The sequence below is a fragment of the Trichechus manatus genome, unplaced genomic scaffold (genome assembly GCF_000243295.1).
Source record: "Trichechus manatus latirostris isolate Lorelei unplaced genomic scaffold, TriManLat1.0 scaffold00222, whole genome shotgun sequence".
Classification (NCBI taxonomy): domain Eukaryota; kingdom Metazoa; phylum Chordata; class Mammalia; order Sirenia; family Trichechidae; genus Trichechus; species Trichechus manatus.
In genome coordinates this window covers 2,155,220-2,182,508 of record NW_004444158.1, presented here as the reverse complement: position 1 = coordinate 2,182,508, position 27,289 = coordinate 2,155,220, and the positions used below count along the sequence as shown (strand labels likewise).

The window sequence follows — 27,289 nt, the reverse complement described above, 5'->3', positions numbered from 1 at the left end:
TAATCTTTCAATATCAGCTCAATCTAATTTATTTCATTGCTGTAATGACTGAAACCACCACTTGTCAGTTAGTTTGTCATGTTATGGAGGCTTGAGTGTTGCTGTAATGCTGGAAGCTATGCCACCAGTATTTCAAACACCAGCAGGGTCACACACAGTGGACAGGTTTCAGGAGAGCTTTCAGACTAAGACGGACTAGGAAGGACCTGGTGATCTGCTTCTAAAAAAAATGGTGAGTGAAAACCTTATGAATAGCAGCAGAACACCGTGTGATACAGTGCCAGAAGATGAGCCCCTCAGGTTGGAATGTACCCAACATACGACTGGAAAAGAGCAGATTCCTCAATGTAAAGTTGACCTTAAAGATGTGGATTAAGTAAAGCTTTTGAGACCTTCATTTGCTTATGCGTAATGACTCAAAATGAGAAGAAACAGCTGCAAACATCCATTAAAAGTCAGTCCACAAGAGCAAAAACATGACCCTGAGTACATCCCACTTGAATTTAGAGACCATCTCAAGAACAGATTTGACCACTGAACACTAATGACCAAAGACCAGATGAGTTGAGGGATGACATCAAGGACATCATACATGAAGAAACCAAAAGGTCATTAAAAAGACAGGAAAGAAAGAAAAGACCAAAATGGATGTCAGAAGAGACTCTGAAACTTGCTCTTGAATGTAGAGTAGCTAAAGCAAATGGAAGAAATGACAAAGTAAAAGAGCTGAACAGAAGTGTTCAAAGGGTGGCTCAAGAAGACAAAGTAAAGTATTATAATGAAATGTGCAAAGACCTAGAGTTAGAAAACCAAAAGGGAAGAATACACTTGGCATTTCTCAAGCTGAAAGAACTGAATAAAAAATTCAAGCCTCAAGTTAAAATACTGAAGGATTCTACGGACAAGACATTGAACGATGCAGGAAGCATCAAAAGAAGATGAAAGGTATATATAGAGTCACCGTAACAACAACAACAAAAAATTGGTTGATGTTCAACCATTTCAGGAGGTATCATATGATCAAGAACTGATGGTAATGAAGGAAGAAGTCCAAGCTGCACTGAAGGCACTGGCAAAAACAAGAGTCCAGGAATTGATGTAATAGCAATCGAGATGTTTCAACAAATGGATGCAGCGCTGGAAGCACTCACTCGTGTATACTAAGAAATTTGGAAGACAGCTACCTGACCAACTGACAGAAAGAGATCCATATCTGTACCCATTCCAAAGAAAGGTGATCCAACAGAATGTGGAATTGTCACACAATATCATTAATATCACATGTGAGTAAAATTTTGCTGAAGATCATTCAAAAGTGGTTGCAGCAGTACATCGACAGGAAACTACCAGAAATTCAAGCTGGATCCAGGAGAGGATGTGGAACAAGGGATATCATTGCTGATGCCAGATAGATGATGGCTGAAAGCAGAGAATACCAGAAAACTGTTTACCTGTGTTCTGTTGACCATGCAAAGGAATTTGACTATGTGGATCATAACAAATTATGGATAACATTGTCAAGAATGGGGGTTCCAAAACACTTAATTGGCCTCATGCAGAATCTGTGCATAGACCAAGAGACAGCCATTTGAACAGAACAAGGGGAAACTGCATTGTTTAAAATCCAGGTAAAGTGTGTGTCAGGGTTGCATCCTTTCACCATATTTATTCAATCTGTATGCTGAGCAAATAATCCCAGAAGCTGGACTATATGAAGAAGAACGTGGCATCAGGATTTAAGGAAGACTCATTAACAACCTGCAATATGCAGATGACACAACCTTGCTTGCTTAAAGTGAAGAGGACTTGAAGTGCTTACTGATGAAGATCAAAGACTTCAGTATGGATTACATCTCAACATAAAGAAAACAAAAATCCTCACAACTGGACCAACAAGCAACATCATGATAAATGAGAAAATATTGACGCTGTCGAGGATTTCATTTACTTGGATCCATAATCAATGCCCATGGAAGTAGCAGTCAAGAAATCAAAGGACGTATTGCATTGGGCAAATCTGCTGCAAAAGATCTCTTTAAAGTGTTAAAAAGCAAAGATGTCACTTTGAGGACTAAGGTGTGCCTGACTCAAGTCATGGGATTTTCAATCACCTGATATGCATGAGGAGCCTTGATGACACAGTGGTTAACAGCTTGGCTGCTAACCAAAAATTCGGCAGTTCAAATCCACCAGCGGCTCCTTGGAAACCCTATGGGGCAGTTCTACTCTGTTGTATAGGGTTACTATGAGTCAGAATCTACTCGATGGCAACAGGTTTGGTTTTTGGTTTTTCATATTCATGGGAAAGCTGGACAATGCATAAGGAAGACTGAGGAAGAATTGATGCCTTTGAATTATGGTGCTGGCAAAAAATACTGAATATACCATGGACTGCCAGAAGAATGAACAAATCTGTCTTGGAAGAAAAACAGCCAGAATGCTCCTTAGAAGGGAGGATGGTGAGACTTCATCTCATGTACTTTGGACATGTTATCAGAAGGGACTAGGACCTGGAGAAGGACATCATGCTTGGTAAAGTAGAAGGTCAGCAAAAAAGAGGAATACCCTCAACGAGATGCACTGACACAATGGTTGCAACAATGGGCTCAAACACAGCAACAATTGTGAGGATGGCGCAGGACCAGGCAGTTTTTCCTACTGTTGTACACAGGGTCGCTATGAGTTAGAACTGACTCGATGGCACGTAAAAACAACAACGACTGAAAAACAAAGTAATTCAGTGTAAGAAAGACTTTGTCATTGTTATTTTTTCCTTTTCTTTAATTCTACAATACAAACTTTCATATTTTAATTACTGTAACTTTAAAATAAACGTTAATATTTGGAAAGGCTCTCCCTTGCTCTCCCCTATCTCCAACTCTTCCCTTTTAGAATTTCCCTAGTTACTGTGAGATGTTCAAATTTGATGAGCTGTGGCAACATTTCAACAATTAAAAAAAAAACAAACAAAAAAAACCCAGCTGGTATTTTAATGAGAATTGCTTTGAATTTAAAGATTGATTTGGGAAGAATAAACATCTTTATGGTTTCATGACTGAATGCTACTAGAAAGAGTAAGTTATCTTTTATTTTACTTAAGTCTACCTTTATGTTCCTCAGCAGGGTTTTAAAATTTTCTTCATAAAACTTGCACATAGTTCTTGTTAATTTTATTTTTATATATTTCATCCTTTTATTGCTATTATAAATGAATCTTCTACAGCTTTTGAAAAAGGTAATGGTAGAGGGAATGTTGATAAATGGAAACATGTGAATGGATTAAATATTTGATGGAAAGAAGAGAAAGGAAACAAGTTAAAAACTGGTACAATGTTCTGAAAGTCTTACTTATACTGTGTAAATAGGGTATTTATCGTCAACAAGATCAGAACTAATCAGGAGACATAGCCTCCCTTAATTGATTATTGGTCTACCTAAAGCCAGTCCCTCAATATTAGTCAGTTCACTGCTTTTAGCTCATTGTCAGATGGGCTTTTAAGCTAATACAGAAACAGACTGGTCTTACTTATCAGTCTAAAAAGAGAAGAAAGAAAAGAGAAATAAACAACCAAAAAATAGAAAATTTGGCAAAAATTAATAGCCAAGAAGAAATAAAATTGACTAATAAATACACAGAAATGTGCTGACCCTCTCAAAGAAATACAAACTTCAAAAATAATTACCGAAAAAAAAAAAAAAAAAAAAATGTAGGAGTAAAAAAAAAAAAAAAACACCAAAAAAATAAAAAAAAAAAAAAAACTGTCGTTGTTGATTCCGACTCATAGCGACCCTACAGGACAGAATCGATCTGCCCCATAGGGTTTCCAAGGAGCAGCTGGTGGATTCCAACTGCTAACCTTTTGGTTAGCAACTGGCAATGGGGGCCAGCAGAATGATAGTATTGCTCATCCACCTAGCCACCCATGCCAGGGGCCCATGGACTGGTGAAGTCCCCTCTTCCACTCACCCAACTGCACCAGGGACCCACAATCTGGACGTGCCAGCTACCCTGCCCAGCCACTTGCATCCGGAACCCATGGACAGGCGGTGCCCCCTTTTCTGCCCACCCACACTGGAGGCTTGTGGACCAGAGGTGCCTGCTCCTAAACCCAGCCACCTGCCCCAGGGGCTCACACAGCAGCGGCGCCTCCTACTCCCTCCAGCTACCTGTGCCATGGGCCTGAGAACTGGCAACACACCCTCCTCTGCACTGCATTATAGTGGACAGGGGAATGCCCTCCTATTGGGCACTAGTGGATTGGCGGCATCCCTCTTGCCTTACTAACTCCCACACTGCTCTCCGTGCAACCAAAGGCTTGTTCTCATTCTGACCACTCCGGAGCAGCCCTGCCTACCCAGGACTGTTGGTGAGAGTTTCCATACTACCCACCCAGTGACCGATGACTGGGACACCCTGGTCGGAACCACCTAGCAACTGACAGTTCACACACACAACACCCAACCCAGTGACCACTGAGAATGCTCCCTGTACCCACGCCCAGGTGACTGGCAGGACAGACACATCACGTCACCAGTAATGCCAGCTACATCCTCAGCTACCCCACAAGACCACTGAACAGAGACTTCTGCTCACACATCCAGCTGCTGCCCCACCCACCCAGAGACAGTTGGCGAGAGCTCCAAAGCGGCCAGACTAGCAACCAGAATAGCATGCATGCTCTGCCAACTCAGGACATATCAAAACAAAACAAAAAATCAGGACAGAGCAAACAAACATAATAAATAAATTTAATAACATCTTAAAGCCTAAGAGACAACAGACAATATCAAATCACATAAAGAAGCAGGACAAGATGGTTTCAGCAAGTGACCAAAATAAACAACCAGAAAACTTCCCAGAGGAAAAAATGGTAATATAACTTCCTGATAAGGCATTCAAATGACTAATATATAGGGATCTCCAAGAAATCAAGGAAAACACAAATAAAACCAAGGAAAACACAGACAAAGCAATAGAAGAATTCAGGAAAACAATGTAACAAAATGACAAAAATAAATACACAATTAGAAACCATACAAAAAACAGCAACTAGAAATCCAAAAGATTAACTATAAAATTTCAGAAATAGACAACTCAATAGAAGGACATAGGAGCATAACTGAATCAATGGAACACAAAATCAGCAAAATAGAGGACAAAACCTTTGACACCAATTTGAGGAAAAATCAGAGAGAAGAAAGACAAAAAATGAAGAAAGCCTAAGAATTATGTGAGACACTACAAAGAGAAAAAATTTATGCATGATCACAATTCCAGAACAGTAGGACTCAAAACAAACAAACAAACCACAGAGAGAACTGTTGAAGATTTGCTGGCAGAAAATTTCCCTAATATCATCAAAGGCGAGAAAATATCCATCCAAGAAACTCAACTAACCCCATACATGATAAACTCCAAAAGAAAGTCATCAAGACATATCATAATCAAACTTACCAAAACCAAAGATGAAGAAAGAATCGTGAGAGCAGATCAGGAAAAACTAAAACTCACGTTAGGGGAACCAGTAAGACTAAGTTCTGACTGCTCTGCAGAAACCATGCAGGCAAGAAAGCAAAGGAATAACAGATATAAAATCTTGAAAGAAAAAAATTGCCAACCAACAATTATATATCCAGCAAAATTGTCTCTCAAATAGGTTGACAAAATTAGGACATTTCTAGATAAACAGAAATTAAAGGGAATCTGTAAGAACCAGACCAATCTTATAAGAAATATTAAAGGGAGTCCTTTGGCTAAAGAACCAACATCAGACAACAACCTGAGATTAGGATACAGGACAGCATCAGCCAGATACCAACCCAGATAAAGAATTCTCAAAAATAAAACAAAAGTAAACAACTGAAAACAGGGAAGCAGAGAGGTCAATCTGTAAATGATAACAATGTCAAAACAAAAAGGGGGAATAGTGTAGTTATAGAACTTTCATATGGAAAGGAAATCAAAGCTATATCAAGAAATAAAAGCCTGCTTTAAACTTAGGAAGATAAAGGTAAATTGCAAAGTAACAACAAAGAAACCTACTCATCAAAAGAAAAAAAAACATGAAGACTCAGTGAACACAAAATCAACAACAATGAAAGAAATTAAAAGAAAATCCACAAACAAAAAAAACTCGGCACAGAAAAGAAAGTGAAACAAAGAAATCATCAACACAACAAAAAAAGCACAACAAAATAACAGCAGTAAACTTATAATATCAGCAATCACAGTGAAGGTAAATGGTTTAAATGCACAAGTAAAGAGACAGAGAGTGACAGAACATATTTAAAAAAAAAAGACCCATCAATAAGCTGTCTGTAAGAGATACACCTTAGACACAAAGACATAAATAAACTAAAACTCAAAGAATAGAAAAAATATATCAAGCAAACAATAACCAAAAAAGAACAGGAGTAGCAATATTAATCCCTTAATAAAATAGGCTTTAAGGCAAAATCTACCATAAAAGATAAGGAAGAACATATATAATGACTAAAGGGTCAATCCACCAAGAGGACATTATCATAAGAACTACATACACAGCCAATGACAGGGCTCCAATACACATAAAACAAACTCTAACAGCATTTGTCTTAGTCATCTAGTGCTGCTGTAACAGAAATACCACAAGTGGATGGCTTTAACAAATAGAAGTTTATTCTCTCACAGTTTAGTAGGCTACAAGTCCAAATTCAGGGTGTCAGCTCCAGGGGAAGGCTTTCTCTGTCAGCTCTGGAAAAAGGTCCTTGTTATCAATCTTGCCCTGGACTAAGAGCTTCACCATGCAGGAATCCCAGGTCCAAAGGACATGCTCTATTCCCAGCACTGCTTTCTTGGTGGTATGAGGTCCCCTGTCTCTCTGCTAGCTTCTCTCTTTTATATGTCAAAAGAGATTGGTTGTAGACACAATCCAATCTTGTAGATTGAGTCCTGCCTCATTAACATAACTGCTGCCTATCCCACCTGATTAACATCATAGAGGTAGGATTTACAACACACAAGAAGATCACATTAGATGACAAAATGGTGGACAATCACACAATACTGGGAATCATGGCCTAGCCAAGTTGACACATATTTTTGGGAGACACAATTCAATCCATGACAGAATTGAAAAGAGAAATACACAGTTTCACAGTAATAGTAGGAGACTTCAATACATCACTTCTGGTGAAGGACAGAACAACCAGAAAAAAGCCCCACAAAGATACAGAAGATCTAAATGACACAATTAACCAACTCGATCTCATAGACATATACAGAACATTGCACCCAGCAGCAGCAAAGTATACATTCTTTTCCAACACACATGGATCATTTTCCAGAAAAGACCACATTTTAGGACACAAAGCAAGCCTCAAGAAAATCCAAAACATTGAAATAATACAAAGCATTTTCTCTGATCACAACATTATAAAAGTGGAAAATCAAATACATGGAAACTGACTAACACCTTGCTTAAAAAACACTGGGTAATAGAAAAAACCAAAGATGAAAAAGTAAAGTTCCTAAAAATCAAACAAGAATGAAAACAAAACTTACCAAAACCTTGGAAACACAGAAAAGCAGTGCTCAGAGGTCAATTTATAGCAATAAATGCACACAGCAAAAAAAAAAAAAAAAAGGGGGGGGTCAAAATCAAAACATTAACCCTAAAACTCAAACAAATAGAGAGCATCAAAAGAAACCCAAGGTCACCACAATAAAGGAAATAATAAAGATTAGAGCAGAAATAAATGAAACACAGAATAGAAAGAAAGAAAGAATTAACAAGACCAGAAGTTGGTTCCTTGAAAGGATCAACAAAATCGACAAATCACTGGCCAAACTAACAAAAGAAAAGCAGGAGAAGAACCAAATAACCCAAATAAGAAATGAGATGGGTGACTTTACAACAGAACCAACTGAAATAAAAAAGAACATAACAATACAATGAAAAACTGTACTCCAACAAATTTGAAAATACAAAGGAAATGAAAAAATTTCTAGAAACACACTACTGACCTAAACTAACACAAACTGAGGAGAAAAACCAAACAGAGCCATAAGAAAAGAAGGGATTGAAGAGGTAACAACAAAAAAAAAAACCTCCCATCAAAAAACAGCCTTGGCCTGGATGGCTTCACTGGAGAATTCTACCAAACATTAAGAAAACAGCTCACATCAATACTACTCAAACTATTTCAGAGCGTAGAAAAGGAAGGAAAACTCCCAAATTCATTCAATGAAGCCAGCATAATCCTGATACCAAAGGCAGGCAAAGACACTATAAAAAAAGAAAACCACAGACCAATATTCCTCATGAATATAGATGCAAAAATTCTCAACAAAATTCTGGCCAATAGAATTCAACAGCATATCAAAAGAATAATACATCATGACAAAGTAGGATTCATATCAGGTACACAAGGATAGTTCAACATTAGAAAATCAATCAATGTAATGCACCATATAAATAAAATACAGGAAAATAATTACATAATCAACACAGCAAAGGCATTTGAATAAGTCCAACACCCATTCCTGATAAAAACTCTCAGCAAAATAGGAACAGAAGAGAAATTCTTCAACATAGTAAAGGAAAGGACATTTATACACAACCAACAGTCAACAGTATTCTCCATGGAGAGAGACTGAGAACCAGACAAGGATGCCCTTTATCACCATTCTTATTCAATATTATGCTGGAAGTCCTAGTTAGAGCAAAAAGGCAAGAAAAGGAAATAAAGGGCATTTAAATTGGTAAGGAAGAAGTAAACTATCCCTATTTGCAGATGATATGATCCTATACATAGAAAATTCCAAGAAAGCTACTGGTACTAATAGAAGTATTTAGCAAAGTGGTAGGATACAAGATCAACATAGAAAAATCAGTTGGACTTCCCTACAGCAACAAAGAGAACTTTGAAAAGGAAATCAGGAAAAAAAAAAAAATACCATTTACAATAGCCCCACAAAAGATAAAATACCTAGGAATAAATCTAACCAGGGATGTAAAAGACCTATACAAAGAAAACTACAAAACACTACTGCAAGAAACCAAAAGAGACTTACATAAATGGAAAAACATACCATGCTCATGGATAGGAAGACTTAACACTGAAAATGTCAATACTACCCAAAGTGATCTATAGATATAATGCAAGACCAATGGAAACTGCAACAGCATCTTTGGCGAGATGGAAAAACTAATCACCAACTTCATATATGGAAACGAAAGAGGCCACAGATAAGCAAAGCATTACTGAAGAAGAACAAAGTAGGAGGCCTCACACTACCTAATCTCAGAACCTACCATACAGCCATGGTAGTCAAAACAGCCTGGAACTGGTACAGTGACAGACACATAGAACAATGGAACAGAATTGAGAATCCAGATATAAATCCATCTACCTATGGACAACTCATCTGTGACAAAGGGCCAAAGTCCATTAAATGAGGAAGAGACAGTCTTTAACAAATGGTGCTGGCGAAACTGGATGTCTCTCTGTAGAAAAATGAAACAGAACCCGTATCTCACACCATACACAAAAAGTAAGTCAAAATGGATCAAAGACATAAATATAAAACCTAAAACTATAAAGATCATGGAATAAAAAATAGGGACAATGGTAGGAACCCTAATATATGGCATAAATAGAATACCAAACATAACTAAAAATGTACAAACAGCAGAAGACGAACTAGATAAATGGGACCTCCTAAAAATTAAACACTTGTGCTCATCAAAAGACTTCTCCAAAACAGTAAAAAGAGAACCTACAGACTGGGAAAAAAAAAATTGGCTATGACATATCTGACAAGGGTCTAATACCTAAAATCTATAGAAAACTTCAACACCTCAACAACAAAAAGACAAACAATCCAGTCAAAAAATGGGCAAAGGATATGAATGGACACTTTACCAACGAAGACGTTCAGGGGGGTAACAGACACATGAAGAAATGTTTGCGATTATTAGCCATTAGAGAAATGCAAACTACAATGAGATACCATCTCACACCAACAATAATAGCACTAATTAAAAAAAAAATTTGGCGAGGTTATGGGAAAATGGGAACTCTTATACACTACTGGTGGAATGTAAAATGGTACAACCACTATGGAAAATAGTTTGGCGCTTCCTTAAAAAGCTAGAAATAGAGATATTATACAGTCTAGCAATTTCACTCCCACGTATATACCCTAAAGAAATGCGCTGTGACATGAATAGACATATGCACATCCATGTTCCTTGCTTCATTATTCACAATAGCAAAAGATGGAAACAACCTAAGTGCCCATCAATGGATGAATGGATAAACAAATTGTGGTACATATACACAATGGAATATTACACAACGATAAAGAATAATGATCTGCAAAACATCTCACAACATGGATGAATTTGTAGGACATTATGCTGAGGAAAATAAGTCAATCACAAAAGGACAAATATTGTATGAGACCATTATTATAAAAAAATTAAAAAAAAGAAAAGGTTTACACATAGGGGAAAAAATTCTTTGATGGTTACCAGGGATGGAAGGGGGACGGAGGGAGGGAAAATTACTAACTAGATAGAAAACACTTGTTAATATTGGTGAAGGGAAAGGCAATACACAATATGGGGAAAGTCAGTACAATAGGACCAAGGCAAAGGAAGACACTGAGAGGATCGCAAGAATAAAGGGCAACTATAACACAGACAATCCTGCCCAAAACCATTGCTGTCAAGTCAATTCCAACTCATAGCGACTGTCTTAGGCTGGGCCCTCTACAGAAGCAAAACCAGTAATGCGTATAAATATATATAGAGAGAGAGATTTACATCAAGGAAACAGCTCACGTGACTGCAGAGGCTAGAACGTCCCAAGTCCATGGATCAGGGTAGAGGATCTCCCAAGTCACGCACCAGTAGAAGCTGGTGAGCCCAAGATCGGCAGGTTGGAGAGCAGGGCTACCGCTCACAGGCTGTGAAGGTTGATGAATTCCAAGATCTGCAGGCAAGACCCCAAGGTTTCTTCTGATTCACGTAGCTGCAGGGGCCGGTGAAACCAAGATCAGCAGGTCAGCGAGCAGGGCTCCACTCACAGGCTGTGAAGCTCAACGAATCCCAAGTTCAGCGGATAAGCTGACAGCTCAAGTCCAAGAACCAGAGGTGAGATGACAGGAGGCAGCAGCAGGATCCAGAGTGAGCAAAAAGCCAGAGCATGTGCTTATATTCAGATGCAGGCCACACCCCCAAGGAAACTCCCTTTCATCTGACTGGCTACTCACAGCATATTCAATCATGGGAGCGATCACGTATAAACACTGAGAATTATGGCCCAGCCAAGTTGACACCCAATTTTAATCATCACAGCAACCCTATAGGACAGAGTAGAACTGCTCCACAGGGTTTCCAAGGAGTGGCTGGTGGATTTGAACTGCTGACCTTTTAGTTAGCAGCTGAGAATATACTATGGGCTGCCAAAAGAATGAACAAATCTGTCTTGGAAGAAGTACAACCAGAATGCTCCTTAGCAGCAAGGATGGCAAGACTATGTCTCATATACTTTGGACATGTTATCAGGAAGGACCAGTCCCTGGAGAAGAACATCATGCTTGGTAAAGTGGAGCATCAGTGAAAAAGAGGAAGACCCTCAGTGAGATGGACTGACACAGTGGCTGCAACAATGGGCTCAAGCATAACAACAACTGTGAGGATGGCACAAGGCTGGGCAGTGTTTCATTTTGTTGTACACAGAGTCGCAATGAGTGGGAACTGACTCAATGGCACCTAACAACAACAACAAGACAATCCTGCAATAATATTATATTATTATTATTAGATAGGTATGCTAAAGAGGTGTGGGAGGGTATAAGGGAGCATACCACCTGCAGATATAGATTTGGCTGTGGATATTTCTACATACATAATTGTAGGTGCTGCATGTATATTAATATAGACAATATAGCACACAAGCGGCACAGTCATGGAAAGTTCTTAGCATAACCAAACACCTCTTAGGATGAAGTTCCGAGGCTCAAAGGCGAAGGACCATAGACTCGGGAGACATCTAGGTAAACTGACATAACATAGTTTATAAAGGCAATGTTCTGCATCCTACTCTGGTGAGTAGTGTCTGGAGTCTTAAAAGCTTGCGATCGGCCATCTAAGATACAACTATTGGTCTCTTTCCATCCAGAGCAAAGTAGAGTAAAGAAAGCCAAAGACTCAAGGGAGCAATGAATCCAAAGGACTAATGGACCACATGAACCACAGCCTACACGACCCCGAGTCCAGAAGAACTAGGTGGTGCCCAGCTACCACTACCGACCACTCTGACTGGGATCACAGCAAAGGGTCCCAGACACAGTGGGAGAAAAATGCAGTACAAAAAAACCAAAGTCACAAAAAAGACCAGACTTACTGGTCTGACAGAGACTGGAGGAACTCCCAACACTATGGCCCAAAGACACACTTCTGACTTGAAACTGAAGCCATTCCCAGAGACCAACTTTCAGCCAAACAATAGATATGCCCATAAAATAAACTATAACACCCAAGAGGAACGTGTTCCTTAGAACAATCAATTATATGAGATCAAAAGGACAAACTTTGCCAAAAAGCAATGATGAGGAGGCAGGAAGAGTTGGAAAATCCAGACAAAAGGAAACCAGGAAGCCAAGGCAGAAATGAGGAGAGTGCTGACACATTGTGGGAAACCCAACCAATGTCATGGAACATTACGTACAAGCTGTCGAATGGGAAACCAATTTGCTCTGTAAACTTTCACTAAAGCACACACACACGAAAAAAAAACCATTGGGTACCTATGATGTATTAGGAGCTACTGGGTGGTACAAACGGTTAACCTGCTCGGCTGCTAATTGAAAGGTTGGAAGTTTGAGTCCACCCAGAGGCGCCTTAAGGAGTCCTGGTGGTGCCAAAGGTGGACTGGACTAGACTGGAATGCTAACCGAGAGGTTGGTGGTTTGAACCCACCCAGCCACTCTGTAAGAGAAAGACCTGGCAATCTGCTCTCGTAAAGATTTCAGCCAAGAAAACCCTATGGGGGCAGTTCTACTTTGTCACATAAGGTCACTATGAGTCAGAACTGACTCAGAGGTGCCTTGAAATAAAGGCCTGGCAATCTACTTCTAAAAGATCAGCAGCTGAAAACCCTGTGGAGCACAGTTCTACTCTGACACACATCGGGTTGTCATGAGTTGGAAATGACTTTACAGGAACTTTTTTTTTTTAATGATGTGTCAGACACTGTGTTAGGTGCGTGGAGATTCAATAATGAGCAAGAGACATGTTTTAGTGGAGGAATCAAAGGGGAAAAAACAAGTTAACAGTTAAATATGTAAATAATTAAATTTAATTTTAATTCTTTAAAAAAAATAATTAAAATTTGTGGTGTTGTGGAAGAAAGAGAAGACTAAGCTAGATCTGTGGTTCTCAACCAGGGACAATTTTGCCCCCCTCCCCCACCTGACCCCAGGGGAGTTTTGGTACTGTCTGGAGAAATTTTTTATTGTCACAATTTGGGGAAGGAGAGTGCTACTAGCATCTAGTGGTTAGAGACCAGGAATGGTGCTAAAAATCCTACCAAGGTTAGCCCTCCCACAACAAAGAATTACCAGGCCCAGACGTCAACAGTGTTGTCACTGAGAAATCCGGAGCTAGACAATGGCAGTGAAAAAAAACAAACAAAAAAAGGAAACCCACAGCCATAGAGTCGATTGCAACTCATAGTGACCCTACAAGACAGAGTAGAACTGCCCCATAGGGTTTCCAAGGAGCACCTGGTGGATTTGAACCACCAACCTTTTGGCTAGCAGCTGTAGCTTTTTACCACTATGCCACCAGGGTTTCCAATGGCAGTGAAGATCCCTGATTTAGGTCAGAGGATCAAAGAAAACTCCTGTGAGAAAATGACATTTAGGCGAAGCCTTAACTGGGTGGGAACCAGCCGGACATGCAAAAAGTGGCAGAGGAGCATCCCAGGTAGAGGGGAACACAGGTGTGAAAACAACAAATTACAGTGATAAATTATGTTTCTGTGTAGTGTACATATGCGTATATGGCAGTGGAAGGAGGAAATTAAGAAATCTTTCATATTTCACTTTGCATACTTCTTTCTAGTTTGAAATTTTGAGAACAGTCATACATTTTCTTTTTTTGCAATTAAAAAAATAAGGAGAAAAGAGAAAAGCACAAAAAGCAGACAAGTTGGAAAAGGCCTCTTGCAAAACTACAGTTAAGATTCGAAAGAGGTAGATTTCAGAGAAGAACCTTAAGGTGTTCAGGAGGCCCCGGTATCTTCAGTATCTTTGTAATCTGAGGCTGGTCGCCATCCTATACCACCTTCCGCATCCATCTGACCTTCCACAAAAGTATGACAGGATTTCCTAGAAAACACGTGATTCAGAGCCAGATAATTTATGTCCAATGCCTAGTTTTACCCTTCTTAGCTTTACTACATATGGATTTTCAGTTATCTAAGCATCAGTTTTCTCGGATTTAAGGGAAAAAAACAACAACCTACATTACTAGTTTGAGTATTAAATGAGATCATTTAACTTAAGTGTTTCATAAACTGTAAAGCACAGTACAAACACAAGATGTTGAGAATAAAGCAAGTAAAGACGGTGTTCAACAAGTTATCTTTTTTTGCTCTGTCCCTTTGATTCCAAATTCCCTCTAGTGAAAGAGAAGTGACAAGTGGGCTACAGAGAAGAAAGAAGGCTCTGAGGGGAAGTGCAGTCTAGGAGAAAAGTGACAGAAAACAAACGTGGCAGCCCCAGTGATGTTCCTTACTCCTGTCACTAAGAGGAGGAGAATAATGTGATGCGGTTGATAAAATCACCAGAAGATGGTTGTAGCCAAGCCCCAAGCCCTCGACAAGACAAAGGCCAGCTTCTCCTAAGGCAGCCCAAGATCCTTTGACATGAGTTGTGAAGAGATTATTATAGAACCATTGTGTAGGGGTTGGAGCCCAGCAGTCTGCATATTTCATAAAAATATCTACCCCCCCCCCAACAGAGACTAGAAGCATGAATCATCATTCCTCCACCCAGCACAGTGCCTACAGAAACCATGCCTACCCCACGGTTGTTGAATGGATGAATGAAATAAATACATTCTCCAATCGTTTGATGGGCTTGGTTCCAAAAATAATAAAAATATGTAATTGCATGTCACTGATGACTTAGCCATTTATTTCTTCTTCACTTCAGGAATTTCTTTATCAATACATTTTTCTGGCTTATTTGCCTAAATTTCTGAGTTTTTGCCTTTGAAGGGTTTGCAGGCTGTGAAAAGTTAACTTTACACAACTCTGTTTCTTTTCTTGGCCTTGAGGCAGCTTCAGAAGATAAGACATCAAATGGAACTATGTTTGCCCAGAGGCAAAAAAAATAATGGTGAAAAACATTTACGAGCAACCTCGTCAAGCGCCCATAAGTCTTCTCAATTTTACACATGCAATTTCCCAATTTAAATAACATTCACATGAATTCAGCAAATAATATGCAGCAAATGTGAATCCACATAATTTTAGCACTGGAAAGAATCTTAACTGAAGCCATTTACAGAGAGGCCCTGAGACATTAACAGACTCATAGTCCTGAAACTTGTTTCTCCACCTTGAGAAAAGCAAATAAATAAATAAATATATCCTAAGCAGTTGGTAAAATTTGGAGCCCACTCTTTTGGGTGTTTTCCTTTCTTGTGTTGCTCAGACCCCGGGCACTTTCTTCCCATAATACACCAACAATCCAAAAACTCCAGACAAGTTTGGGACCAGCCTTGGGGGTGAGGCGGGGGGCATCCAAAACGGGGACTCTTAAAGGCATTACCTGCAACCAGCATCGTGCTAGTGTTCCCGTTTGGAATATCTCACCAGCTTTAGAAACTGCTTAGATACGATTTGCTTGAGCAGAAGGTGTGCTTTTGCCGGATCACGCCGGACTGCCAACTAAAGCGAGTTCAAAGCTCGACTTTTTCCTCATTGCAGACGGAAAGAGGCTTTTAATTTTCCTCGCCCCTCCCTCCTCCCCGTAACGTTTGTTTTCAAACTATAAACTCGCCGCAGTTCTCGATTTACATCTCGCTTGCCTGAGAATGGCAGTAATTAGCAAAGTTCACTTAACCAAAGAAAAAGATACCTTTGTGTACGTAATGACAGCCACCACGTGGCCAACGAAGACTACGGGGAGGAAGGAAGCATTTTTGTCTCGGTCGGCGGAAAGCGGGAGGGGGACGGTCCGGCCGACTAAGACACGTGTTGTGAAGTCGCTTCGAAAGCGGCCGAGGCCGCAGCAACAGCTTTCAAAGTCCGCAAACAAAGCGTCTCCCGAGTAACCGCCTGACTCCAGACGCGGCTCCTGCCACTCAGGCCGCGGAGTCACTGCGTCGGCCGCCGGGCTCCTCCTCCCGGCGTCCCTCCTCCGCCCTCCTCTCCGCTCTCCCGGCGGATATGAGCCACCAATCGCTGCCACAAACAACCCTTCAAACCAAAGAATGGAGCGGCCTGGTAACCGGCGGTGCGGCGCTGCGCGGCGCGCCCTCTGCCACACAGCTGTTCCGCACCCGCGCGCGGCAGCGCTTTCCTGTCCGGCAGGCCGGGAAGGCTGCGCTCCAGCCAGGCAGTCACAGGGCAGCCCCCGGCTGGCCGCCCCTCCGGACCACGCGCTTCCTGTTCTGTTTTAGGTGTGTGTTCTCTTCTGTGCTGAGCGGTCGACAAACCACAGCAGAAAAAATCCGAAGATTCCTGCTTTCTTGTAGTGCCGTTTTTCCCTGTGTCTATTCGTTTTAAGTCCTGTAATTGGAAAAAACCACCAAGCTTTCTAAACTCTGGCCTAAACACCCCCTCGTTTTTGCGTGTGTGTGTGTGTGTGTGTGTGTTGGGGTTGGGGGTGGAGGGCTGGCTTTAATTTTCAGAGTAATCCTAAAACAGAGGCTTCAAAGTCTAGTTAGTAATTTTTTGGCTTGCTATAGCCCTCGTCGGGTTTAACCTTATTTCCACAGAGCTTCCACTGGCGGGATCTCCATCGAGGTTACAAAACAAAAACAGCACAGACCCGAAACTGGAGGCAGACCCGGGCGCTGACGTCTCTACTAGACTTATTTACGTTTCGGGTTTTTTCTTTTTTTTTTAAGTGAGGGGAAAGTCTTACTGTGGCTTGTGACAGTTCGAATGCTTCAAAACAGCTGAACACAAACGCGCAAACTAGACCCAGAGGAGGGGCGGGGAGGGGGCCTGCAATTCTTGCGTTCAGACAAACAGCATCTGGTCTTTTAAAAGGGTAATTTCATCAAGGAACTCCTGTTGGAATCTTCATAACTCTCAACCAAAATAAACCAACAGGAACGTGTGTTTACTTAATGGCTAGTTTCTGTTTGAAACACCGGAGGAGAGGAGGGGTCCCCTAGCAAGGTTTAAGTCCTAAAAGTAGACACTGTTTACCGAAACAGATGAGCAGCCACAGCATTGTCGCCCCTTTTCCGGAAAGGCGGCATCTGCCCGGGCCAGGGGTGGGGGGTGTCTGCTCCGAGTGGCAGCAGGGCGGGCGCGCGCCCCGGCCGTCTCCAGGCAAAGACAAGCATGTGAGCATGACAAGTGTCTGTCCGCAACGTGTTGGAGATTTCGTAACTGCCTTGCAATCCAGTCCGGAACTCCCAGCTATAGCCCAGGGGAGTAGAACTTCGCCTGGGTGTCTGTGTTTCATTCCCCCTCCCCCAACCCCCCGCAATAGTGGCTGCTGGAGGAAGAGCCCTGGACGAGAAGGGTGCGCCAAGACGCGCCCGTGAGTCAATGGCAGCCGCGCATTCTGGAAGAAGTTCGTTCTTGTCCCGAATACTTTTCCTCCCGCGCTCCGCCCCTTGAATCCGAAGAGAGTCAGGGGCAGCTGTCAACTACGAGAGGGGCAGCCTTTGCTTCCCGGGGGTGGAGGAGGGGAGTTACAATTTCTCAAGCAAACGCACCCGCGCCAGCCCGGGAAGAAAGGCCCAAAAGAGAAAGACCTGCGCCCCGCCGCCGCGTGAAGGACGCGGGCTGTGTGTGCGCAGCGGGCAGGAAGGATTGGGTTTCTCTGTCCCCACCCCCGCGCCGCCCCTGCGAGTGACGGGTGACAGCGGCCGGGCGCGCGCGGCTCTCGGCTCGGGTCCCCGGATCCCAGCGCTGGAAGGTGTGGGGGAGGGGTGAGGAGCCGCAGGCGGGCAGGCGGGCGGGCGGGCGGGGGACGGGGCGGGCGGCGGGGGGCGGAGGCAGGACCTCCTGTACCTTCCCTCAGCGCCTCGCTCACTCTGACAGCGCCGAGGTGAGCCGAGCAGGAGCCGGGAACAAAGGAGCCAAGAGGGGAGGGGAGCGGGTCTGGGGAGGGAGAGCCCCGGCCGGCTGCCAGAAGATCCCAGCAGGAGGAAGCCCGAGTGTCAGCTGAATTCCATCCAAGAACCGGGCGCCTGGGACCGGAGCGCCTTGTTTAGCAATAACGGCTGGAGCACCTCCTCCAAGTTACGGGAGAGTCTGCGGTGCCGGAGGACCCGCGCCTGCCCTCTTGCCCACCACTCCTGGCGCCTCTGGTCCCCAGTCTTCCCTCCCGCGGGAAGTGGAGATCCAGAATGAAAAGCAAGAAAGGTAAGCCCGCCGCGTACGGCGCGCGGCGTGTGCACGACTACCGAGGACGTGCCGGCGGGGCCCAGCGGGGTGGGTTGTTAAAGTGACTTTGTGGACTTTTCCGCCGAGGGACTCTCAGGCAACCTTTCTTTGTTGGGATTCGGTCTGAAATGGCAGTTGATGTTTTCCTTCTAGACACAACACGAGGAGCTGTTGTTGGGAGACCGGCCTCTCCATGCTGCTGGCACGTTGTCAAGAAACACGCTCCGCGGTCCTGTTTGTGTCGCTCCAACTTTCATTGTCTGAGCCGACATTCCGGCTGGCCGCGCCTGGGCTTCTCGCCCTTTCTCGCAGGCCAGGGGTGTGGGGTCCCGGCAGGGCCGCAGGACAGGGGGACCCCGCGCTTTCTCCTCTGGAGCGGCGCCGTGGGGTCCCTGACACCCGGGACTGCGAAGCTGCCGAGCCTTTGTCTCAAAGTTGGAATCAAGGGCTCCCACGCCCAGCTGGGCTCGGCACCTTCTTTTCTTTAGGAATGTGGTGTTTGCGTAATTGAAGGGGCGTCATTCTGGACCCCAAACTGCCCTCAGGTGTAAGTAGTTTTGGAAAGCTAGACTTCTTAAAATCTCTTGTCTTTAGAAGTTTTCCCACGATGAATTGGGGCAAAATGAAGAGTTGGAACTTAGGGCAAGCTGCTTAAAGCGGCATGCAGTCAAAATGTGTCCAAGTGTGCCAAGCAGGCTTGGTTGTAAGTGCAGAAAGTGACTCTGTCATTGTTTCCACGAAGCGTTCTGGAAGCGTTACAACTAAAACTTACCGTCAGCCTGGTTTAAAAACATAATACACAGGAAAAAAAAAAAAACCCCAACCAACCCACGAAAGGTCAGAGAATTTGAACTCCCTTTTGAAGTTAACTTTTGAGTCCCTGGTTGGGAGGTGCCCTCGAATATTCTGTCGTTGAGCTGGAGCTGGCTTTTCTGTTGTGATTTGTGTGGAGTGGTTCAAAACAGAAGTTGATCGCTTGTGCAGCAAACGGGGGGGGGGGGGGGGGGGGGTCTGGGGGCACTGCGCATGCCCAGTAGGTCGCTCGGGTTTTTTTTTTTTTTTAACTCCACATTCTTTCAGACTCGTAATGCCCTGATAGACATTACAGCAAGTACAGTTAAAACGGAAAAATTTAAAGTGGAACAGCCTTATGCCCGAGAGTTTCTTCGGCTACGTTTTTATTTTGGGGTTCTGTTCATTTGATTCTGTGAAATGAAAGACTTTGAAACAGGTGGAACGTATCCTTTCCCAGCCAGAGTAAAATTAAACGTCAGAACCAGGCTAACATCGTAGTAGGGTCCCTGTGAAAGCCCCCCACCCCGATAGACAGAGTGAGAAAATAGGGAGTTAACACGTCTGAGGAGCGTCCGGGGTCGCCTTTCTAAGGCTTTCTCAATTCTGTAGGACTGACAGGTCTTGATCCTTAGTGAAGGGTCTTTCTCTGTTTGAGTGGAGCTGACTTGGATAAGTTTGGGAGTTTTGTTTTTGAAGAGTGGTTCTTGTTCATCGGGTGCAGGCTCCCCTTATTGTTGGAGCTGGAGGGCGGGGTAGGGGGACGCCGCTGAGCCTCTGTGGCCCATCGCAGCCCACTCTGGCCCTCCCCGGCCCACCCTGGCTCTCCCCGGCACCTCCACCCCCCCGACCCCTCCGCGGCCCTCTACTCCCAACAGAAGACCGAGGCTGGGAAATGCCAGCAGGATCAGTGGGAATACTCGCGGTAACCAGCCCTAGCCTACTCAACGCCGAGTCACGGAGACAAGGAAAGGTTGACATGTTGGATTGGAAACTTTGTGACTGGTGTAGAGCTCGTGCGGGGGAGCTGAGAATTCGATGTTAACCAATTTTCTTTCCCTTCTTAGGTTTTCCTGGCAGGCCGCTCAAAATGTTTCAGTTCATGACATCAATTCTAGTTTTTTCTTAACTCTTTTGGTCTGAAACTCTTTTGAAATCCTCATCTGGTTGTGCTAACTTGTGCACCGACTTGAGTGGAGGCCGAGGAACTCAAGAACAAAAGCCACTTTGCTTCCTCCCTCCGTGGGCCCCTCCCTCTCCCGTTCCTCCTCTGCCCTGCCTCCTCCCTTTGTCAAATACCTTTGAGGGGGTGAAAAAGTTCCCAGAGTCGGCTCTGGAAGGACTGTGGAAGAAATCCCGCCTGCCTGGAGAAGTTGGGCTATTGTCTGTTTTAAAAAGTCTGTGAAAATCTTTTCACGTTTACTTGGAAACCAAAGCATCCTAAAAACTCAGTTTACAGAGCCCAGAATTTGGTAAGACTGTTGTATGATTATAGTCTTAAAAAGCGAAGGATGTCTGAAGTACCTTCTAAAATGGCCTAGAAACACGCAGAAAGAGGGTCAATGAGGAAAATTCCCGAGTCTTTTTGTTCCTGGTTTTTGACAGTGTTGAGTTCTTGCTTTAGAATTTCTCTTTGGCTGGGTCCGGACAAGCACATTTTGGATTTAGTGACTGAGTGTTAAGATTCCTTCCTGTTGCTTCTCCCGAGGAGATTTTCTGATCAGGAGACTTCTTTATGAGTAATTTTTCCCTTAAACTCAAGAGTTTATTATACTTCTAGATTATTTTCTAGTTTCTTCTAGGTTTTTTAGTTCCAACTTCACAATCACTAAGAAAATGCAGAAGCAAGATCACTTCTTGGAGTTGTGGGATCCCTAGGCCATCTTGTGACTCTCTAAACAACATTTCCTTGTATGTGGAAAGAGTAAAAGGCTTGTGATCCTCTCCTCCACCCCTTCTAGAACCACATTTTTAAAAGCGTAAGCAACGCAAGAAGTTTGGAAACAAGTTGTAACTGGGAAACTTTTCAAAAGCTCTGTTACAATAGGAAATGACTAACAAGGAAAAGTCTTTCTGTTTTTCAAAGTTAAGCCACCATGGGCAGGGAGAGTTTTAATGAAAACAGTCGTGACAGAAGCAAACGTGGTTTTGCTGCAGTGAAAAATATCAGCTGGCTTAGCCAAGGAACTGAAGTCTTTACTTCCTGTTACTTCAGCTTTTGTGCGCATATTGGAAATATTTATTAAGAGGTTCAGAGGCCTGGCATGCATTTATTTAAATGAACTGAAAACAGGAAAGTTGCACTGGAGGTTGATGTTCCTTAACTCATACCTGCTTTTGTGTCAGTGTCACTAACCTATTCTGAGAAGTCAAGCTTCATGTCAAACTCAGCAGATCAAAGGGCAGGCTTTTAGTTTTTTGCTTGTTTGTTTGTTTGTTTTAAACTCTTTGTTATTTACCAAATTACGGTTGGGAATTCAGTTTTCAATGAGCAAATTTTCACACTTTTTTAGGTTAAAGAAAAGGGAGGGAGATAATATCCTTGAGAAGAATGTCTGCCTTTTCAGACCTTGGAGAACTTAAATCGCTTTATTCAGATTTTCTTTAGTTATTCAATTACTTGTCACATTTCTAAAAAAAAAGTTAGATTTCTTATAATTATCAAAGCAAATGTTAAGGTTTTTATTAATAGCTGTTCACCTACATTTTAATATGGTGTTTGAAAGGTTCCCATTTTGTCAACAGTGAAAGCAGTTTCAGTTTTAAATGTACCTTTTTTAGACTTAAAAAAAATTACTACTGTTATTTAAGCAGTTTCATTAAATCTTCAGTGAAGGAAAACTTCAAATACACAGCAGTTAAAGTAGGATTCCTAACGTGGTTTATTTATGGTTGTTTGTTAAGCCTTGAGCTAAAGTGAATTTGCAAGATCATTGTCTTTTGTTAGAACTTGCTTTACTTTGTCTTTGGAGGGTTCTGCCTTCTTTGGGCACTCCCGCCAGCACCTTCTGCCCCCTGCAGTCCAAAAGTAAAAGTGCCTCACCGAGTAAAGTCAGAGTCACTTAACTGGCAAATTATCTCATCAACAAAGCTTTGGATAAGTACCTTGTTCAGTTTCATTGTTTTAAAATGGTGGGTTAAAACAATTATTTAAAAATACAACGAATGCTTTATCAGGAATATTCTTTGTTTTCTATCATGGTAAACTGACTCAGTTAAGGTTGAGTCACTTTTCAACCAAAATTAAAAATTACAGAGGAAAAAAAAATTTGTAAAGCTAAGAAGGCATACCTTTAATGTTGTATTTTGTTATTTTAATTGATTTTCCTAATACGGAAACACTCAAGTATGCTAGTTTGTCATTCCTTTATATTTTTAAAATTCTAGATTGTCTTCAAAAAAAAGAATGTATTTCTTTAGTCATTCAGAGTTGCCTGTTGTAGTTTTGAAAGGGGAAGGATTAATATCATTTGTTATTTAATTGTTTCAAAGTTCAAAATGATGTTTAACTGTAAGGGTCAGGTGTGAATTATATCTGTGATTTAAATATTCTGTATAATAGGATTAAAGTACTTAAAACCAAAAGAGAGTTTCCTTTGGATTTCACTATTCAGTTTTCTTTGACCTATAATAAATTAAGACTGAACTTTGCTTATTGATGGGTTCAGATGAAACTAACAGCTGAAATTTGTGGAATATTTTGTCTTAGTATTGGACATCTTTTGATCTCTTCGTAAAGTACTAGTAGTATAAATGTATTTTGTGTAATGAAATTGAAACCTTCATTGGCTATTTGTATTTAATAAAAAGTGATTAATATCTTCCATTAAAAGTGTCTAATTTTGATTAAATATAGGTAGCAATGAATAAGAAATGACAATGGACTTAGCATGAAATTTTAATATGTATTTTACCTTTAGAGTGCTAACTGGGCCAAGTGTGTAATTTTCTCTCTTTACATCAGTGGGGGGAAAAAGAAGAATCTTCCCTTTTATTTCAAACCTTCAGTGGAGGAAGGAGGAAGACTAGCATTTCAAATGTACACAGGGGTACTCATTAGATTTTTTTTCCTAGCTGGCAATAAAGAGGTCGTTTAGACTCATTCCGACCTCCACAGCACCCTTAACTGTTTCACATGTGACAGGCTAGTCACTTTGGGTGCAAATTGCACTGTTGGATCAGATGACAGACTTTTCTGAGAAAGATTCAAAAGGAATGTAAGATGTTAAATCCTACAGGAAAGCGAGTAAGAACAGGCTTCTGACAGTTTGTTGAGAATCTACTCAGTGCTGTGAGTCAAATTACTCTTAAGTACTTCACATGTATTCTGGTATTTCAGGACAGAAAACCACTTATCCTTTGCCTAGCTTTCAATAGTGAAGAAAACATTATTACACTGAATGGTCAAAATAAGTGAGCCTTGCTCTGATGATAAAACCATTGACAAGTGGCCTTTGTCCTAGGTGTTGTTGCAGCGTCCGGCAGTGAGACCGAGGATGATGACAGCATGGACATTCCCCTGGACCTTTCCTCTTCAGCGGGCTCAGGCAAGAGAAGGAGAAGGGGCAACTTGCCCAAAGAATCTGTTCAGATTCTCCGGGATTGGCTGTACGAACACCGATACAACGCTTATCCCTCAGAACAAGAAAAAGCATTACTGTCCCAACAAACACACCTATCTACACTACAGGTAAGGAGAAAGAACACATGTTACAGGCACACGTTTTTATTTTTTTCAAAGTCATTTTATAGCATTCCTTTATGTCCATTAAGCTCCTCCCAACTCAAAAAAAAAAGGCATATTTTTTATTGTGAACTTTATAGTGCTAAAAGCTAATAACTGGCTATTAGAGAAACACAGAAACACTTGACAGTCGTCTGTCAAATAGCATTTCCTTTAATGCCTAAAAGAGCCTTCCTTTATGCAACAAATATAAAAAGATTAAACCTTACTCTATTACCCAGGAAACTGGTTTGATATTTAAACAAGGAAGGACTTCGGTGAGGTAATTCATGTTATGTCTGTTGACACAGCCATTTGAACTGGGAAAAATCAGTAACTGGGAGGAGTGGCCCTTTTCATACAGGAAAGGTTTTCCTGTAGTTGATTAACTTAAATGCTGGGCAGTAGGTAATAGGTTAATATGGAGGAAAGTTAAAAGATAAACCTCTCTCCCTAAAATCATTTTCTGACATTTGAGAATTTATGCCCTTTTTCTCTTTCTGTAAAGATTTAAAGATGATGAGACAAAAAGGAATTTGTATGAGAAGAGGAGGTGGTTTATGACAGGAAACAGCTCTTTCTGAGCTGGGATCAAATGCCTTAAAATAGCTTTGTGAGCTCAGATCAACCTTTTCATGCCTTCTTTGATACAAAGAGAGAGATCAATTAGGCACCCCATAGAAGGTTCTCAGAAAGTGTTTGCTGAGTGAATGAGGAAAAGTGTTAAAGCATACTGATATGATTTCAGGTCTGTAACTGGTTCATCAACGCCCGCCGCAGGCTCCTCCCTGACATGTTGAGAAAGGATGGCAAAGATCCAAATCAGTTCACAATTTCCCGCCGTGGGGCCAAGATTTCTGAAGCTAGCTCTGTGGAGTCAGCCATGGGCATCAAAAACTTCATGCCAGCTCTAGAAGAGAGCCCATTTCATTCCTGCACAGCTGGACCAAACCCCACCCTAGGGAGGCCACTGTCTCCTAAGCCATCATCCCCAGGATCAGTTTTGGCTCGGCCATCAGTGATCTGCCACACCACGGTGACTGCACTGAAAGATGTGCCTTTCCCGCTTTGCCAGTCAGTAGGTGTGGGACAAAACACAGATATACAGCAGATCGCAGCCAGCAACTTTACAGACACCTCCCTCATGTACCCAGAGGACACGTGTAAATCTGGACCAAGTACAAATACACAAAGTGGTCTTTTCAACACTCCTCCTCCTACCCCACCGGACCTCAACCAGGATTTTAGTGGATTTCAGCTTCTAGTGGATGTGGCACTCAAAAGGGCTGCAGAGATGGAGCTTCAGGCAAAACTTACAGCTTAACCCTTTTTCAGGCAAAACAGTTCTCAAAAATGTTGTCATGATTGCCAGGGGATGGCAAGAGATGAATTGCATTATTTTATATATTTTTTTATTAATATTTGCACATGGGATTGCTAAAATAAAGCTTCCTGTTACTGAGATGTCTTCAATGGAATACAGTCATTCCAAGAACTATAAACTCAAAGCTACTGTAGAAACAAAGGGTTTTCTTTTTTAAATGTTTCTTGGTAGATTCTTCATAATGTGAGATGGTTCCCAAGATCATGTGATTTTTTTTTCCCTCCTTTTTTTTTTTTGTTGGTGTTTTTTCAGACTGTGCAATACTTAGAGAACTTATAGCATCTTCTCATTCCCATGTGGAACAAGATGCCCACATACTGTCTAATTAATAAATTTTCCATTTTTTTCAAACAAGTATGAATCTAGCTGATTGATGATGCCTTTTTTCATGACATAATAAAGTATTTTCTTTAAAAATTATTGTAGTGCAGAGTAATTTGTTGAGGGAGGTGCTTTTTAACAAGCGGGAATATATCACTCCAATGAGAAGGAAGTTGGGGTAGGGTGGATTGTGAGTTGGGGGTGTCATCAGCTCTTCAAAGAACCATGGATAACAAGCCAGTATGTATAAACAGGATGTATGATATTTACTCTTGATAGGAGGCATAGCAGGCCCTTAAATCTTTACTTAAAACTTCGTGACAAATTGAAATGAATCATTTCATTAGTGTTTAGCTTACCATTAAATCCCTTGATGATCTGCTGTGTGTATTTTAAATCACGAACAATGTTAAAAGAAAGGCCTTGAAGCAGCTGGTTATGGCTTAAGTTTTCAGGGGTTAACAACAACCCAAGCAATCTCTTGGCATCACCTCTTTTTTACATTGCCCTATATAATAACCTTTGCTCAGTTGTACAGTTAGGTAATGGCTTTGCATTCAAATGTGGCTTAAATTGTATATAAATTGCTTTTTAAAACATCTTAAAACATTTCCTAAAGTGTTGAAGGAAACAGTGGGTTCTGTATATGGTAGGGTTGTTAGTTTGTTAGGTAAACATTTTCTAAGGTTGCAGTTCGCCAAAAAAAAAAAAAAAATAGTGCCATACACCAGTGGAGTTGTTGGGATAAACAACTATCTATAAAACCAGGATGGCCAGAAGGGAATCGGTTTCCTTTCACTTATATGGTTCAGCAGATGTGTCACATGCCACAAAACCATTCTTTGTAGTCATGCTTGGTATGAGGTTTCTTTGTTATCATAGTCATCTTTCCATCCCTGCACTAGCTATGAATTGTCTGAGTTTGAGGAAGCATCATAGCTTTAGTGTTGTTTAAAGCATGTAGAGAAATTATCCCAAAATTAAATTTGTGTAATTCTGGAACTCTATTTCAGAAAGTTTCTGCTATAGAAAGAACTGAACTCAAAGAATTGTTTTGTAAGTGAAAGTAAAAAATTTACAATGACAACCAAGAGATAGAAGAAAAATAAGTGGAGGGGAAGGTGGAGTGCTGTAGCCTATAAGGGGTACAGTTTTGAAGGGCACGTATGCCTTGAGTGAGCAGGCCCCACCTCAGACACAGAAATAGATGCAAACCAAAAAGGAAATACTAACAAAATAAAGGAACAAAGTAAATACTAATAAAAATGAGAAAACAAAGGTGCTAAGAATCCTTGCTTGCTCTAATAGCTAGATCAAAGACCTTAATTTTGCTTTGAGTGCAGATGAGTGAGACCAAATCCTGAAAGCCTTGTTTATTAAGACTTTTAACTAATCATACTAAAAGGAAGAGAAAAGCAGCCATATGAGGATTAAAA

The 27,289-nt window shown here is 41.6% G+C and overlaps 1 protein-coding gene and 1 long non-coding RNA gene across 3 annotated transcripts in view; one reads left to right on the top strand and one right to left on the bottom strand.

The window, feature by feature from the left end:
- Positions 1-16,997, bottom strand: part of LOC111822873 (uncharacterized) — a 79,007-nt gene extending 62,010 nt beyond the window's left edge. Inside the window, exons 1-2 of the long non-coding RNA XR_002825963.1 lie at positions 15,833-16,997; positions 14,268-14,383 (exon numbers count right to left, since the gene is read on the bottom strand). This is a non-coding gene — a long non-coding RNA (uncharacterized LOC111822873). The remainder of the gene's footprint in view (positions 1-14,267; positions 14,384-15,832) is intronic.
- A 1,281-nt stretch (positions 16,998-18,278) lies between these two features.
- Positions 18,279-25,949, top strand: TGIF1 (TGFB induced factor homeobox 1). Of its 2 annotated transcripts, none has more exons than XM_004388925.2 (3): positions 18,279-18,612; positions 23,889-24,115; positions 24,897-25,949. In XM_004388925.2, the coding sequence occupies exons 1-3, from the start codon at positions 18,597-18,599 to the stop codon at positions 25,470-25,472; spliced, it is 819 nt and encodes a 272-aa protein (XP_004388982.1). In that variant the 5' UTR covers positions 18,279-18,596; the 3' UTR covers positions 25,473-25,949. The 2 variants fall into 2 exon arrangements, with proteins under 2 accessions (XP_004388982.1, XP_023598655.1); XM_023742887.1 differs by lacking the exon at positions 18,279-18,612 and adding an exon at positions 20,326-20,897.
- Positions 25,950-27,289: the final 1,340 nt, after the last annotated feature.

Excerpts from the sequence above, each read along its gene's own strand:
- TGIF1 (XM_004388925.2), top strand. Across the intron at positions 24,116-24,896 it reads CACACCTATCTACACTACAG|GTCTGTAACTGGTTCATCAA; the intron begins GTAAGGAGAAAG and ends ATATGATTTCAG.